At 39.2% G+C, this 17540-nt stretch overlaps 1 protein-coding gene across 5 annotated transcripts in view; it reads right to left on the reverse strand.

Moving 5' to 3' along the window:
* The window catches only part of cep43 (centrosomal protein 43), an 83366-nt gene that overhangs the window by 18088 nt on the left and 47738 nt on the right, over window positions 1–17540 (reverse strand). For 4 of the 5 annotated variants that reach the window (XR_011886899.1, XM_072265855.1, XM_072265854.1 and 1 more), the window contains 3 exons: window positions 16897–16958; window positions 15369–15443; window positions 604–663 (listed from right to left, as the gene is read on the reverse strand). Coding sequence is in view for 4 of the 5 variants with exons in the window: in XM_072265855.1 (XP_072121956.1) it covers window positions 604–663; window positions 15369–15443; window positions 16897–16958 (197 nt within the window). In the remaining variant the exon portion in view is untranslated. The remainder of the gene's footprint in view (window positions 1–603; window positions 664–15368; window positions 15444–16896; window positions 16959–17540) is intronic. The other variant, XM_072265856.1, reaches the window with a different exon arrangement.

The following is a 17540-nucleotide window of genomic DNA, read 5'->3' on the forward strand; positions in this document are numbered from 1 at the left end:
AGCTTACAAAGATGCCTTGTTAGAGTCAAAAAGCATCATTAATATATAACTTTATGCAAATGATTAAATATTAGAAAAGGCAAACTACTCAATATCTATAAAATTAGAAAGAAGAGGCAATGGTATGTTAAGCTATATAATAACCATCAGTAGCAGGCTATATGTTTACAGTTGTGCATTAACCATTAGCACAGATTAGCACACAATATCAAACTGGCCTGGAAACTAAATATAACAGATGAAAGTAACTCAATAACCTCAACATCAAACACTATCTCACTGACATAAGGAATTTAAGAAATAATGTAATTTTTATGACACTACACAGATTTAGCAGAATAGTATTTCCACAAATATACAATGCTGCAAGAGACTAATTAAACTTATTTGTAGCATCAAATAAATAAAAGGCATTAAAGCTGCTTATTCAGAAATATAGCTAATACAACTGCATTAGAGGGATTTCCAAAACCACAGCAACCCAATAAAATTGATAGAGAAAGTTGTGTAATTTTTAAGATTTCCTGTATGCATTATCTATGTGCTGTGTCTGTGCTAAAGGCAATGCTTGCACCATCACCAGCTTGTGCCACATGGAATTACCTTCGCACCAGCTTTCTCCTCGCTCTCTTTAACTTTACCAGTTCCTTTGTATCTAGGTATCTGAACATGAACATAAAAACAATCATTTAACTGGTGCTATATCTAGCATGGAACCACTGATTTCAAGTAGTCAGTAGATAGGTGAAGTCTTTGGTAATGCATTCTAACCTCATTAAAGTATTCTTCTAAGAAGTGTGTTCACATGAAAGAAAGGCACTTGATTAAATATGATCAGGCAAGAAATTATTTAAATGAAATGGTATGAATTATACATTGTAAGTCTAATATTTATCCACTGAACATTATACAGAATCCACTGCAAAGTGTCAACCCTCAGAGAACATGGATTTATCTTTCCTCAGATGCTGCCTGGCCTGCAAAGTGTTTCTAGCAGTTTCAGTTTTCATTTCAGATTTCCAACATCTGTAGTTTTTTTTGGTGATCAGAACAACACTTAGCTTGATTATTGCACCAGATCTGAGTTTAAACATTAATCAATACATATTAAAATATAAAATAAAACAGTATCATGTGGTCAGTAAGAATACTGACATGCTAAGAGCATTTTTAGTAAAAAAAAAGACAAACATGATTGACATATAAAATTGTCATTCAGCAAAAGAAATAAGGCAAGATAGAATGTAACACTGACCTCCTCATCCTCCATAGGAATGCAAGGAAATAATATTGGAAAGTCAATGAAAAGAGTCTCTAAATGTACATAAAGATGCACACAGATACTAATAATTCAATAGTTATAAAGGCTTGAAAAAAGAGAAAAGATTCATAATTATTTACAATAGATTCCTCTGCATCTTGCCATTTGTCAGTTTCCTTTCCACCACCATCAACCCATTTCTCAAATTTGCTTTAGACGCAGATGCCATGTTCTCCTTTCACACTGTTCAGTAGAGCCTGAGCTCATTGTTACTTAGCCGGTAACTTATGCAAGTAGTGACTATATAATGCACCTACTTGGATGTATTACAATTTCCAGCCTTCTCTTCCTTAAGTTTCAAACAAGGAAAATCAGGGATAACATTCTGAAGAAAAATTATATACTAGATTCTTGTTTTTGGGGTAGTAGAGGTATAATTTGTCCATCAGTACTGATCACCCCATCCTTGACCAAGCTGTTCCACCGTGAACACGATCTGTCATGAGTCAACATGATGCTTTCAGATCAGGTCATGCATAGCACATACCTGTGCCGCACCGGTCAGGTTTGTTTCTGGGTTACAGGGGTTAGAGACCCTTGTACCTGTTCTATGTACTTGCTACGAGCTATCGCTGAGCAGCAGTGTACCATCTGATTGGCCTATCAGAGTTCTCTTTGAGAACTAGTTGACTTGATCAGCATTTCTGATCTGGCTATTGTTCACAATTGCAGTTAAATAAAAAAAAATAAAATAAATTTTCTCTTTCCTTACCCACCTCATATTCCACAACATGCTACCCCTTGGCATTTCAACTAGAAACAGAGCATGATTTCCCACATGTAAAATGACAATATCCATCTCCATCTGATTTAGACGACCTTCTACTAGGCACAATGAAGGGGTGTTTAAGTTAAATAGAGGTGGCTAAGATTCTGAATAATTAATTTCCTCCAACTAAATATTGGGAAGACTGCACTATCTTTGATTGTCAACCCCAAATGATTCTGGTACTGACTCCATTCATCATCCTGGCAAACTAACCATCCTGAACCATGCTTAGTACTTTTGTCTCATGTCGAATTCTGGAATAAACTTCACACCAATTACTTCCTGAACCGAATCAAATACTTAACCCCAACATGAAGTTCAGACCAAATATCTGCACTTGACTAGTCTTATGTTTTGAATTTTCTAATAGCTAAATTGGCTTATTATTCTCATTTGTTGAATTTCCCTTTTAATAAATCTCTCCCTTCCTGAAAATTATGAATAATACCAAACACAGCTCCAAACGTGGCAGGAACAATCTAGCATGCCTGGAAAGTGTACATTTACATACCGAATCATGGGTGCCTGGGTACTGTTCAAAACTGGTCTCATTGATTACCAAGGGCATTCATTCAATTGAAAGTAATCACATGTGGAAATGGTTAATTTTTTCTCTCTCTCAATAGATATTAACTAATATACAATCCATGTTTGGTTAACTCAATAAGAGACTGGAATGAAATCTTCCCAACATGTGCTTCCCCCTTACATAATCACAATAACTTATTCACGCAACATCTTCCTTCCCAATATCAATCTGTTATGAACATAAAACCTTGGTCGCACAAAATGTTTCCTTCCTGGAACATTTAAATCAATGTTAAAAACCTGTTGAAAGTTTTGGTTCCGAGATTAAAAATTGAGCAGAATCACTGGGATGGATGTTTTGGAAGAAGGAAGAGAAAGCAAGAAGATCAGGAAAAACAAACAAACCTTTCAAACAAAAAACTTCAGTTGGCAGATTCAACCTCTACTTTACAAATTAACATGGCTGCTATGATCAAACTTTGCTACTTACATGCTGCCTATTGGTCTAACGCATTGTGTAGCATAGCTTGTGACTATAGTTAAACAAGATGAAATCACCTTGTGTATCCACAAAATTTTCGTAAAGACATGGAGGCATACAGTATACGAACTGCACTGACCATCGAACAATACCATTTAGACAAATTTCAATTTATTCACCCCATACACCTATCAATCTTCCCCGCCTTCTAAATTCTATTATGCATGTACACACAAGATGCAACTTACATTTGGTGAATTAACTATCTACTGGCACTTTTAAGATGTTGGAGACTTCAGTAGTCACAAGGAGAATGCACAAACTGCACACAGACAGCACCCAAGGTCAGGACCAAAGCTGGGCCCTTGGAGTTTCAAAGCAGCTTCCCTATTAGTTCTGCCAACTTTTAAAGAAACATCACATTTAAAAATTGCCAAGGGGGAAAAAAAAAAGAGGTAGAGGCAGCCTCATTTTCTACTTCAGTGATCACATCCTTTTTCATTCTGCAATAAAGCAGCTGTTTCCTCAAAAGGAAGAACTGCTTCTGAAAGAGCTCTGAACATAAATGAGGTAAAGCAAGCTTTTGTGAGTACTCTAAAGCCACAATGTGCTTTTATAAGAAAAAATACACCAGATTACACTTTTTCCCATTACACTTCTATTCATTTATTGCTTAAATCTAGTTCTCACCATATATACATTTTAAGATGTTGGAAACTTGAGAAGTCACAAGGAGAATCCCTTTGGTCTATCTCGTCCAAAGTAGTGTTATAGTGCACTATAACACTATTCTAAAATGTTCTTTCATCTATTTTCCTTTGTCTGGAAAGAAACCAATTTGTGAATCTAGAAGGTGACAGTTACAGTTAGGATCAACAGCTTAAAAATTAATGCATTTTGCCCGAATTTACAAACATAAAACAGCTTTGGAAATGGGAAGGAGAAGAGTGGTGTACAAGCACCTAAGCCATAATCATAGAGCCCAGGCTTTACAAAGACTGCTGTAACTTAAAGTACTGTATCGTGATGAAATACAGTACAGGTTTCCCCCGCCATCCGAAGGTACAGTGTTCCTATGAAACGGTTCGTAAGCTGAAATGTCGTAAAGCGAAGAAGCAATTACCATTTATTTATATGGGAAAAATCTGCGAGCGTTCGCAGACCCAGAAATAACCTACCAAATCATGCCAAATAACACATAAAACCTAAAATAACAGTAACATATAGTAAAAGCAGGAATGATATGATAAATACACAGCCTATATAAAGTAGAAATACTTTTTCACAATCATTGCCTGCACTGTCCACTGTAGTGAAAATCTCACGCAAACGCCGTCGGCAGGAAATCTCAGGCAAGCGCAAGCGCTCTCCAGTAACCTTTAAGCTATGAAGCTGCCAAATCATACCAAATAACACATAAAAATACACAGCCTATATAAAGTAGAAATAATGTATGCACAGCGTAGTATCACTTACAGGAATCTGGACAGTGCCGAGCACACTGATGATGGTGTGTTAGGTTGAGTCGTCGCAGGTTGGGTGGTGCAGTGGCCCCACCCTCCAGGTCGCCGACAGATACCGAACCTCGAAGCATGCACGGGTGCAGCGGTAGCCGGGAGACATACAGCACATCTTTAAGAAAAAAGCTGAAATAAACATGCTAATTAACTATGTGTCCGGTGGCACCTAATTAATTAGCATGTTTATTTTGGCTTTTTTCTTAAAGATGTGCTGTGTGCCTCCTGGCTACCGCTGCATTCTCCGCGAATCGCGGTGTGGTGGGACACTAGGGTGTCATCTCGTCGTCTGTTTCCATTAGAGCAGGCAGGTCATCTTCTGCCATCGTCATCTGCTGTGGCTGATGCAGGCTTGCCTGACTGCTGAGCCTCGCACATTTTTCTATCATACAGTTCTTTGTAAGGACTCAAACCATCCTGCAAATATCCCCTAAACCTACGTACCCTTTCAAAATTAAAGTCGTACTTTATCATTGCAGCGAAAATCTCACGCAGTTGCTTCACGTTCAGTTCCTGGACGACTTCACTTTCGGTCCGTTCGTTACTGTATTCAGTTTCAATTGTTATCTTTCCCTCTTCCAATTGCATCAGCTCTTCATCTATCAGATCTTGGTCATGGGATGCCAAAACCTCTTCAACATCATGTTCATCAGCTTCCACAAGCCAAACTCACTTAGGCCTTACTTCGTTCACCACCATCGAAACGCTTAATTATGTCTAGTTTTACGCTAAGTGAAACACCCTTACGAGCTCTTTTAGGCTTTTCCAATACCTTAGAACTCATCTTGCAAATGGCTGTTCACAGGCACGTGTTTAAGCAATGCCGGAGAGAATGCAGTTCCGAATCCGGGGAGAGCAGCTGCTCGGGGCACGCGCTGCCTTTTATCGCGCGCTGCTTTTTTTTCATAACAGTGAAAACACCTTCTGAAAGCGAAAACAGGGTACTAATGTAGGTCTTTCATAACAGTGAGGTTTCGTAAAGCGAACGTTCGAAAAGCGGGGCCACCTGTACAGCGGTTACAGGCAGAAGGCAGGAGAATGGGGGTTGAGAAGTATAATATATCAACCATGATGGAATGGTGGAGCAGATTCAATCAGCCGAATGGCCCAATTCTGCTCCTGTGTCTTACAGTCTTATTAAGGTGCCAACTGAACTGAGATATGTAAGACTCCAATAATCTATTATCTGACCATTCAGAAAACTTGATGACTTCGCATCTGGGTCACCATCTGAAATCGCAATGATTCAGCATCTGGCTCTTGCGAATGAAAGAAAATGAGTTGAATGGATAAGTGCAGCTACCCAAACCGATGCTTTTTAAAAATAAAAGCATTATTAAAGACCATTGATTACCAAGGTGATGATTACCATGTTCCTCATCTGTTTACCAGGGCCCTGGATCTCTTTCACCCCATCCACTTGCCACAACTCTGGATCCCGTCCTTCTTTCCTTCTCATGCCATGTCTTATGCAACCTGTCCACCCTCTGAAGCCCTGAATCTCATGCTGCTTTCAGACTAATCACAACCCTAGTTCCTGAGGTACCCTTAAAATTAATAGAAAATCAACAGTAGAAAGATAAAAGTTACACACAAAATACTTCAGGAGCTCAGAAGGATCAGGCAGCATCTATGGAAAGGAATAAACAGTTGATGTTTCGGGCTGAGTCTCCTCTTCAGGACTGAAAAGGAAGGGAAAAAGTGCCAGAATAAAAAAGTAGGGGGAGGGGAAGGAGGCTATCTGGAAGGAGATAGGTGAAGCCGTGGGTGGGAAAGGTAAAGGGCTGGAGAAGTAGAATCTGATAAGAGAGGAGAGTATTCCATAGGAGAAAGGAGGGACCCAGGGGAAGTGATAGGCAGGTGAGAAGAGGTAAAAGGCCAGAGTGTGGAATAGAAGAGGGGAGGAATAGAAACATAACATTTTTAAAAAAGTGACATAAATATGTAATGAGGTATTTATACAACATTTGAGTCCGCAAAACCAGCTACTTCAGCAACAAAGTCCTGAGTGTGCTGAATTAACAGAGTTTACTATAGACACAATTCATTGAAGCACGAAATAAAGAATCTTATACTTGACATTCGCAAAATACAAGTCCTCTTGCAAATGGTTCATACGGTACAATAGCCTTTCCAACAATAAAGTCCCACAGTGAGATCCTGGAAAGAGGAGATTGCTTGTCATGTCTTGGGAACCACCTCTGAATGAAGGCATTTTTCGATGACGAAATCGACCAATACCTTAAATACTAGTAGGATAAATGAAGCAAAATCAAAGTCCTCTTCCTGGCCAACATCCCCAGCATTAAGACCCTAAGTACACTTGGTCAGCTTTGACGGACAGGTCACTTCACTCACTTGCATGCCATCAGAAACTTGAATCAGATACCGAGTCCTGCCATGACCACAATTAACCAAATGGACAAGGAAAAAGATGGAAGGCTGCTCTTAAAGCTTTCTTGACGAAGTGTAACACCGTTACCAAATTGAGTGAATACCTAACCTGTGAAGTCTCAAAATAGAGCAGCAGAATTTGGAACTGCTCTGAGTCAGGAGTAGAAATGTCAAAAAGGGGAGGAGCGCACCATAACACTAAGCAGCCACACAACTTGTTGAGAACCTCTAGCCCCAACTGTGGCACGGAGTGCAGGCTCCACATTAGCCAAACACTCCTCAGAACTGGAGTGGAAGCAAATCCTCCTCAATCTCAAAGAGACAAAGAAGATATAGAATTTCTTTGCAAACAACAGGCACCAAAGTCACAGGTTAGAAACACAACATGAATAAAGTAAACACAGGCATATTTTCACTAAAGCTGTTGAGCTGTATATGCAGTCTGACTTTATTACCCACAAGCAGGCTAGTTTTGAAATTACAAGATTCAGTATTCGAAACAAGCGTTTGTCTTCATCGACCTACACTTCTTTCTAATCTCCTGTTACCTCAGATCCAAAACTCCTTTAATGTCATAAACATCACAAGGCAATTCACAGGGACACTATCAAAAGTAATTTTACATCTAGGGAAAACAAAATAAACATTATTGCATTGTCTAAGGAGGAAGTGCACAAGGAGGGGCAAGAAATGCTAATGCCTGTAGTTTAGACAACTGAAAGCATGGTCAACAATACTAGTGTGATTAAAATTATGGATGTGCAGAGTTTCAGAGGATTCTAGAGTTAGCGATTATAAGACCATAAAACATAGGAGCAGAATTAGGCAATTTGGCCAATTGAGACTACTCTGCTAATTGATTACCCCTCTCAGCCCCATTCTCTGGTCTTCTCCTCATAACCTTTGACACCCTTACTAATCAAGAACCTATTAACCTCAAAGTTCAAAGCAAATTTATTGTCAAAGTACATATATGTCACAATATACAACCCTGAATTTCGTTTTCTTGCACGCATACAAAGCAAATCCAAGAAATACAATAGAAAGACCACATCCAACAGGGCTGACAAACAATGTGCAAAAGACAACAAACTGTGCGAAAGTACAAAAGAAAAAAAAACGAACAATAAATATCGAGAACATGAAATGAAAAGTCCTTGAAAGTGAGATCATGTGGAAACAGTTCAGTGATGGGGCAAGTGAAGTTGACTGAAGTTATCTCCTCTGATTCAAGAGTCCGATGGTTGAGCAGTAGTAACTGCTCCTGGACCTGGTGGTGTGGGTCCCCGAGGCTCCTGCACTTTCTTCAAGATGGCAGCGGCGAGAAGGGAGTATGACCTGGGTCCCTGATGATGGATGCTGCTTTCCTACAACAGAGCTCCATATAGATGTTCTCAATGATGGGGAGGGCTTAACCCGTGGTGGATTGGACCATATCCACTACTTTTTCAGGAGTTTTCTGTTCAAGGGCATTGTTGTTTCCATACCAGCCTGTGATGCAACCAGTCAATATCTACCACACATCTATAGAAATTTGTCAAAGTTTCAGATGACATGCCAAATCTTTGCAAACTTGTAAGGAAGTCTGACATGACTTTTTTCGTGATGGCACTTACGTGTTGGGCCCGAAGAATTTAAAGTTGCTGACCCTCTCCAGCTCTGACCTCCCAATGAGGATTGGCTCATGGACCACAGGTTTCCTCCTCCTAAAATCAATAATCAGCTTCTTGATCTTGCTGACATTGAGTAAGAGACTGTTCTGGCACCATTCAACCAGATTTTCAATCTCCCTCCTATATGTTGATCTGTCTCCAGCCAACATCAGTGGTGTCATCAGCAAACTTAAATATGGCATTGGAGAGGTGCTTAGCCTCACAGTCATAAGTATAAAGTGGGTAGAACAGGGGCTAAGTACACAGCCTTATGGTGCACCTGTGCTGATGGAAACTGAGGATCCAATTGCATAAGTAGGTATTGAGGCCAAGATCTAGAAGCTTATTGATTAGTTCTGAGGGGATGATAGTATTGAATGCCAAGCTGTAGTCGATAAAGAGCACCCTAATGTATGCATCCGAAACATATTTATATATGCGCTTTAAATGTACCCAATGACTCTGCTTCCACAGCTGTCTATGGCAACTAATTCCACAGATTCACCACTCCCTGGCTAAAGAATTTACTCTTCATCTCAGTTCTAAAGGAACCTCCCTCTATTCTGAGGCTGTGCCCTCAGGTCCTAGACTATAGGAAACATCTTCTCCATATCCACTCTGTCTGGGTCTTTCAATATTTGATAGGTTTCCCCCTCCTGCCATTGTTCTAAACTCCAGTGAGTACAAACCCAGAGCCATCAAACTCTCCTCATACATTAAGTCTTTCATTCACAGGATCATTTTTGTGAACATCTTCTGGATACTCTCCACCACATCCTTTCGTAGATAAGGGGCAAGAACGATGAGACAAAGTCATGGAAATTTGGTGTGCAGCTCAGGACGAAACCTTCACATAGTGGATGCATCAATGTGTCTGTAATTTTTTTTCACCTTAGTGATAGAAGTCACAGAGTTCAGAGGGGCTATCTGAGTACAGATCAGTTACAGATGTAGGAAGAGAACTAGCTGATGGAATTTAATTCAGGCATGTTGGAAGATCAAATGAAAGGTGAAAGTACACATTTAAAAGGTAGATTTCTTAATAGCAATGAGGTAGCACTGAAGCCCAGATCCATAGTTAACTGAAAATAGCACCTCAGGTGGATAAGGTGGTAAAGAAAGTGTATGGCATGTTTGCCTTCATTGGTGGGAGAGTTGAGTAGAAGAGTAAAGGAAGTCATATTGCAGAATCGGAGGATTACTTGGCGGCGTGGCTCCAAGGGCCAGAAGGGCCTATTCTGCACTGTATCTCAATGAAATAAAAATAAAAAATATATAAAGCTTCTGTCAGATGCACTTGCTTGTAATTTTGGCCATCCTCTTATTGGAAGGATGTGGAGACTGTGGAGAGAGTGCAGAAGAAGTTTACCAAGATGCAATGAAATCTTGGAGCCAATTTATTTACTAATTGAAGACTAGATCATATTTGATAAGACCATTCTTACTGTAAACGTAAATATTATATCTTAACTGTGGTCAGTCTTAGTATCCACTTACATTTTTCTATAAATTTATCTTATTGCGTGCTAAAACTCCTTTAATATCCCCTTTTTACAACTATACCAAATAAAATAAATTCAGAAATGTCCATATATCACCGCAAAGTTAAAATTTCCTACACTAAATGAAAGTACAAAAAAAAATCATTCAACTATAACTTTGAGTTATACCATTACTTTTCCCTTCTTTAAGTTTAACCCCATCAAACAAAACTTGATACATGGTAGTAGCCCATCAACCTTAGAGAATCTTCAAGCCCAATGCAAGACAAGTATGAGTAGGACACCATGCACTTTTCCAGCACAATGGAATATTCAGTTATCTTGTTTTTGTTAGATAATTCATCAAAGAAAACAACCAAACTGGTTAAGCAATAATCAAGTAACAACTTCATCAAAGCCATAAGGAGCACTATTTTTTATGTTTGAATTCTTTTTACACAGAGGCAACAATAGAGACTTATTTATACTTGGTGCGTGTTTGTCCAGTTACAGACTAGAAAAACTTAAAAGGAAATTGCCAAATGAAAGACTTGGTGCGCGTTTGTCCAGAAACATTTCCTACAGCCCTAGTCTCTTCACCGATGAAAAGGACAACAGCTACAACTAAATGCAATAAGGCTTGTTACTGGGCAAAAGTGAAATTTGCTGTTACCTCATTTGTTTGCCTTTACTTTTGCCATGATTTTGTGTATTATTTTGCTGTATTTAACATGTGCAATAAAATGAGTTACTGGGCAAAAGTGACAATTGCATTTACTGAATGTTTGCATAAGCAATACATTAATAAAGCACCTTGTTAAATGTATAAAACATGTCTGCACCAGTGTTATCTTGTACTTCCATACAATGTTACATTAGGCTGTTACACATCTATTGTCAGATATTGTTGTTGTGGTGTTGGAGGTTGTGTTCAAGAAAACAATGAAATACCGCGCTGCCGCCACCATTTGTTCCGGCACGTCATGACAGCGTTTTTAAAATTAGCCGGTTACCCCATACACACTACAACGGCCAACTGGCGTTCTCAGATTTAAACACTCTGGAGAATGTTTTAGAAAAGCTCCATTTTCGGGGGAGGAAAACAACGTTTCAGTGTGAACGGAGGGTCAAAACGAAGAGAAAAAGCTTCAGTTACGGATTTATCTGGTCTAGTGTGGACGCAGCCCCAGTTGTCATTGTCTCCCCTCCACCTCCATTTTGTGGACTCTGAACTAATTCTTGCTCTTGGATAATGTAATCAGAGCACTGAATGTGGACACAGAAAGCTTCAGGTGATGACCTGCTAAACCTGAGACCATTCTCAAACAAGTAACTATTTGTTATGAAAACAGCGTGGACGCTGTACTGATTTTTGACTCTGGGACAATTTAATCAGAGCAACTGAATGTGGACACAAGAAATTTCACATAATGACCTGCTAAATCTGAGACCATTCTCAGAGGAGTAACTACTTACTATGTAAGATGCCAGACATACCAAAGAAGCAATTTGTAATCTCATTGGACTCGGTCTGGGTTGCCTCATTTAACTGGCTTGGACCAGCCAGAGTTAAAAGACACTAATACACAAGGAAAAGGTGGGAACAGCCATGAAACATTGTTAGTTGTAGCCCTGTAAAATGACCAGTAAGAAGGTGACCTTGAGCAATGGGATGGAGATGCAACAGTTCAATTGATGAGGAACAGTATAAGAGTTAGCAAGGCGATGACTCTCCAGCAACCAGAGACCAACTATCGCTGATAAGGAGGACCCCATGGACACGTGGAGATCGGTACCACGAGGAATGCCTGGCCAGCGTAGACTCCTTTCCCGGGCAATACTTTTCTCTTCATTGACTGTTCATGGAGGACCAAGGATTCTAGTAGGGTGCACACAGGTAGATAGTTTGTGAACTCACATACTTTTTAGTTGAAACAAGTCGGTAAATACAGATCCTCTGTACCTTACTGGTCATTATTACAAGGGGTGATTCTTGTAACGGAATATTTAACTCTAACTAGAAAGCTGATGATTTCATTTTGAATGTTGACTTTAATATGGAGATATTGCATATAGGATTTAAAAAACAATGATTGAATATAGTCAGGTCGGATGGTAACTGAATTCTTTCTGAACATGTGGGAACAGTCGAGTAATGACTGAATGTCTGTCAGTGGGATGATAACCGGACTGTTTCTGAACTCAACTACGTAAGCCCAAGGAATGTTTTGTCACAGAGATTAATGAACGAGATAGCAAGAAGTAATCATTAAAATGTCTAGTTGGTGTATGAGGGTGTGCTGAGGATTTGTTTGAAAGAAACCAGACAAGTGCTGGTATGAAAACAAAGGAATTGTCTGTCCCTTGATGACCCTGCACTTGTGAAACTTATATACAAATAGGAACTTCCCAGACTTCGTAGGAACTTTACTCAGACCAGAAACACATTCAGTACCTGGGACCACGGGCTGTTCTCACTAATCGGCATCGGAGATGCCCCGACAACAACCAAGTGATGGTTTGGAGACTAGAAATCCTTGTGACTTGATACGTAGCATCTGATATGATTTATTTGTACTATCTATTCTGATAATAAACTATGCTTAAGTTACTTTGTTGTACTTGTACACTTATTACTACATCTTTTGGATACTCGAATAATTAGGTCTACCCAGCCTGTTACAATGAAAAATGGAGCGGCAGCACTAGTAACCCAATGGCAGTCCTTTTCAGATCAGTAAGCAGGATAGGCTCACAGAAGAAACTTTACCGCCACTCAGTGGAAGGAGTCAGTAAGAAAGCAAACGGATCTGTTTGGGGTTGTTTGCCTGGCGATGAGCTTTACATGATCTGTAGTTTTAATACTACAGTTTTGGAAAAAGTGCTTCAGTCACATGCACAACAGTGAGAAAGTCAAGCTTGAAGATTCTGCTGAGCAAACATCAGCTCAATTAAACAAACAGCAAGGTTGCGAACTAAGCAAGTGGCATACATGTCTTATTACACCAGTTCTTTTAAAATATTAATGAACCAATTCTGAAAGACTGTGCTGTGGATTCATGTATTCAATTACCTTAATTAAGAAGTGCTTCAAAACAGTTAGTAATTCAGTCTTCAGAACTGAAAATTCTGACTGACTTTATAGATGGCAATTAAATTTAATTTGAAGAATTATGTGAAACCCTTTAGTGCTTCCTAATAACAAATTTGGAGTATTCTTGACAATTCAGTCATTTTGTTGAGATGTTGAGATAAACAATCCCAATAATTTGAAGGAAAGAATATAATTTATGCAGCAAAGAATTACTGATTAAAACTGAATTCTAGTGGATTATATCAGCGGTCCCCAACCACTGAGCCGCAGAGCATGTGCTACCGGGCCGCGAGGAAACGATATGATTTGGCAATATGAGTCAGCTGCACCTTTCCTCATTCCCTGTCACAGCCACTGTTGAGCTTGAACGCATGTGAGGTCATTACCCGCGCATCATCCATTTCAGCGCGGGAAGAAGATCAACTCCTCGAGCTTGCAAATGACGGCGGGCTGAAAAGTATGTTTGACATAACATCTCTGCCGGCATTATGGATCAAAGTCAAGGCTAAATATCCTGAGATAGCCACGAAAGCACTGAAAACGTTGCTTCCATTTCCAACGTATCTCTGCAATGAATGCAACGAAAACTAAATTGTGGAATAGACTGGACATTAGGAACCCCGTTCGAGTATCGCTGCCTCTCGTCACCCTTCGATAGGACCGTCTTGTTGCAGGAAAACAATCCCAGGGCTCCCAATGATTCAGCGATATTGGTGTGTTGCAATGATTTTATATGTTCATACAGGGAAAATATGTGCTGCGTGTTTAATATCCAAACGATACTTAAAATGTTATGATGCTATTGACTTATATAACTATATAACAATTACAGCATGGAAACAGGCCATCTCTGCCCTTCTAGTCCGTGCTGAATGCTACTCTCACCTAGTCCCACCGACCTGCACTCAGCCCATAACCTTCCATTCCTTTCCTGTCCATATACCTATCCAATTTTTCTTTAAATGATAATATCAAACCTGTCTCTACCACTTCTACTGGAAGTTCGTTCAACACTTACTTCAAGCTCCCCTGTCCTCCCCTGATAATTGACTTATCACTATATTCATGCGAGGAAAGTATGCGCTGTGTGTTTAATATTAAATTCGTTAGATAAACCCTTTTAGAAACGAAATTGAGTGTATTAGCTAATTATCATCTATATTCCGGTCGTGATTAACACCCCCCCCCCCACCGAACAGAATCGCTGAAAACAGTTTGTAGAAAAAAATCGTACATGCATGCGCACTGGTGCCTGCGCAAGGCTTCATGGTCATTGTAGTCTTTCTCAGGGAAAACCCAGCGTATTTGACTGCTACTCTTGTCCGTTGACAACCCTACCCCCTACCCTGCGCCCCCCCCCCCCCCAGTCCGCAAGAATATTGTCAATATGAAACTGGTCCGCAGTGCGAAAAAGGTTGTGGACCCCTGGATTATATCAGAGAATTCTGAATTAAAAGCAATTAACTCTATACCACGGGTCAATTGCATACTGGAATTTCTTCTGAAGTCAAACCACACAACAATTCATATTTTAAAACCCAATTAAGATAACAGCACTCCATTTTTAATTTAGTAAAACTTACTGATATTGGATATTTTTCATGAGCACAAATGGCACTCAAATGACATGAGCAGAATACAGGTTGAAACTCTCTAGTCTACTTCCCTCAGGACCTGACCAGGTGCTGGAAAACAGAAAATGCCACTCCCCCAATCATCTCCCTGAGCAGAACTGTTCTTTTAGACAATCATGTGGATACACAGGGTTCTGAGAACCCAAATTCCATGACTTTGAAATATTGTTGGCCAAAATTACAAAAGTTGCACTGGTAGTTTAATTAAGCTACAGATTAGTACAAATCATAGTTAATTTTGAATCTAAGTTAGAATTAGTTAAGCAGTATACATCTGAACTACTGATCTGAGACATGTTGAACCACAGGAACTGGCAGACAACAAAGTATCAAACTGTGATGTATACCATCCGTACAAAAGAAATGCAACAGTGCTTGTACGGTATCATTGCAACTAGGCAAAATCTTTTACAAATGATGAAAGTTGCCAACAAAGATAATGAATTTAATGATTTCCCACTGTATGGATGTAGATACAGCAAGCCCCACTTTCTTACCTTACTGCCTACATTCTGCCTCCCTTCTGGAATCTTACGTGGAGATTGCACCATACCAGAAATATCTTGAACTACCTGTAATAAAAATCTTCATAGTCAATCTTCATAGCATCTCTCTATGGCAAACACACCCATGCTTGGATAAGGACACCAAATCTGTTCAAGGTACTCAAGGAAGAAATGACCAGTACTGAAAACTGTAATACTTGTTATAATACATGCTATAATATTAACCTCAGAATAATAAACCATATTCCTTTCTGGATATTGAAGGTAATATCATGCCTCCAAAGGTGAATATAACATTAAACGGTATTAAAAGAAACATTCCAAAATATCACATGGCAAATTATCCAGGGTTCCCAGGGTTTTAATGTTATAACCTTAAATAGCATTGAAGAGACATATTGAAATAATCACATGGTAAATTATCTACCTTATACAGAATACAGAAGCTTCTAGTAAAATGGACGCAGTGGCCTCTCTGGTCCAAAACAAAGATGTAATTGTTCGTGCTTTATCTCTGCATTACAGTCACAAGGCACAGCTGGCTATTAAGAACATCCAGTTCATCAGGTCCATCCCACTAGCTAGTTGCTAAATAGCAATGGAGCTGGACTTTTTTCATACTGCTTTGTAGCCTGCTTCAGTCACCCAAGGAAAAAAGCATCCAAGATGGTGCGTGATCCAACAAACGGTTGGAATGATTGGTTTAGACGTTTTTCTTGTGATTGCAATACCCTTTTGGACATTGGCAATAGTCCGATTCACTGGTTCATTGGTGAGACTGAAGAGCTACATTGCCTTGCTTGTTGTGCACACACAGCACATATACCTTGGCCTCATCTATTGCAGGCGCTGCTGAAATAAATACCAGAGTTGGCTGTGTGCCACTGGATTCCACACTAGGTTGGGGGCTGGCCCCTCCCGTCAGTCTGCTCTCCAGGTTTAGTCCCAGGAAGACAAGCTGGAATGTGTTAGTCTATGGCTGTACTTGCACAAGATGAGGAACTGCTTCAGCATTTTCTTGCAGAGGTGCGAGTTCAGGACAACATCCATACACTCAGGAATATGGGATACAATTTTTGTAACTGTATGTTTTTTGATCTATCATAATTATATGGGCTATATGTGCAATGTGCTGTGTATGACTGTTGGTACTGTGATTTTCACCTTTGCACCAGAGAAATGCTGCTTCATTTGGCTGTATTCTCGTGTATGGTTAAATGACAATTAAATTTAAACTTGAACTTAATGTTAAAACATTAAATGGTATTAAAGTGACATACTGAAATATCACAAGGTAAATTATCTACCTTATTCAGAATAAAATAAGATATAACAAGATCAAAATAACGGTTGAACTCATGTGTCCCACTATGAGAAATTATCTAGTAGCCAATCAGTTAGATGATTAAAAGAATAGTGACCAGTTGATTTTCTCATCCAAGGTATGCAAGAAATGACAGTGGAATGAAATCATTTTAGAAATGAAACACTATCATTTTCAAAACAAAAATCTACTTACCACACTTCTACATTGGATGAATAGACTTCTATACATTCCCAGAAATTCATCATAATCAATTGCTAATTAAACAAGGAAGAAAAAGAGCACTTACATTAAAGCTTTACCTGAATAAACAAAATGTATTTGTTTTTATTAAGTGAGAATTAAGTTTCAAATTAAGGACGGTATAACAAATTATAACAACAAGACAAGCGCTTTGTTGATTCTTCAATATTATGTTGAACTCTTTGTTACCTTACTTTTATACACTTACTTATAACTTCATTGTTGCGAAGACTTGAGGTTTCCCTTAGTCTTTTAACCTGCCTTTTTGCAACATGCTGGAATATAGATCTGCACCAAGGCAATAAGCAACCCAACTGTTAATAGTTGGATGTCAAGATGACATTAAGATGATAACGCCATGCATCTGTGAGCTTCCACACCCGATCAAATGGATTCTGACAAATCAAACAAGTTCTTATTTTCCAGCACAAACCAATTTAGCTTCCAGAGTCTCAAAGTAGAGGGCAGCAATTTAAGAAAAAGCAATTCCGGGTGAAGTTAAAATTCAAAGTTTGAAATAAATTTATTATCAAAGTACACATGTCACCCTATACAACCCAAAGATTCATTTTCTTACAGCATACTCAAAAAATCCA

The sequence above is a fragment of the Mobula birostris genome, chromosome 8, assembly GCF_030028105.1.
Source record: "Mobula birostris isolate sMobBir1 chromosome 8, sMobBir1.hap1, whole genome shotgun sequence".
NCBI classification, from domain to species: Eukaryota; Metazoa; Chordata; class Chondrichthyes; order Myliobatiformes; family Myliobatidae; genus Mobula; species Mobula birostris.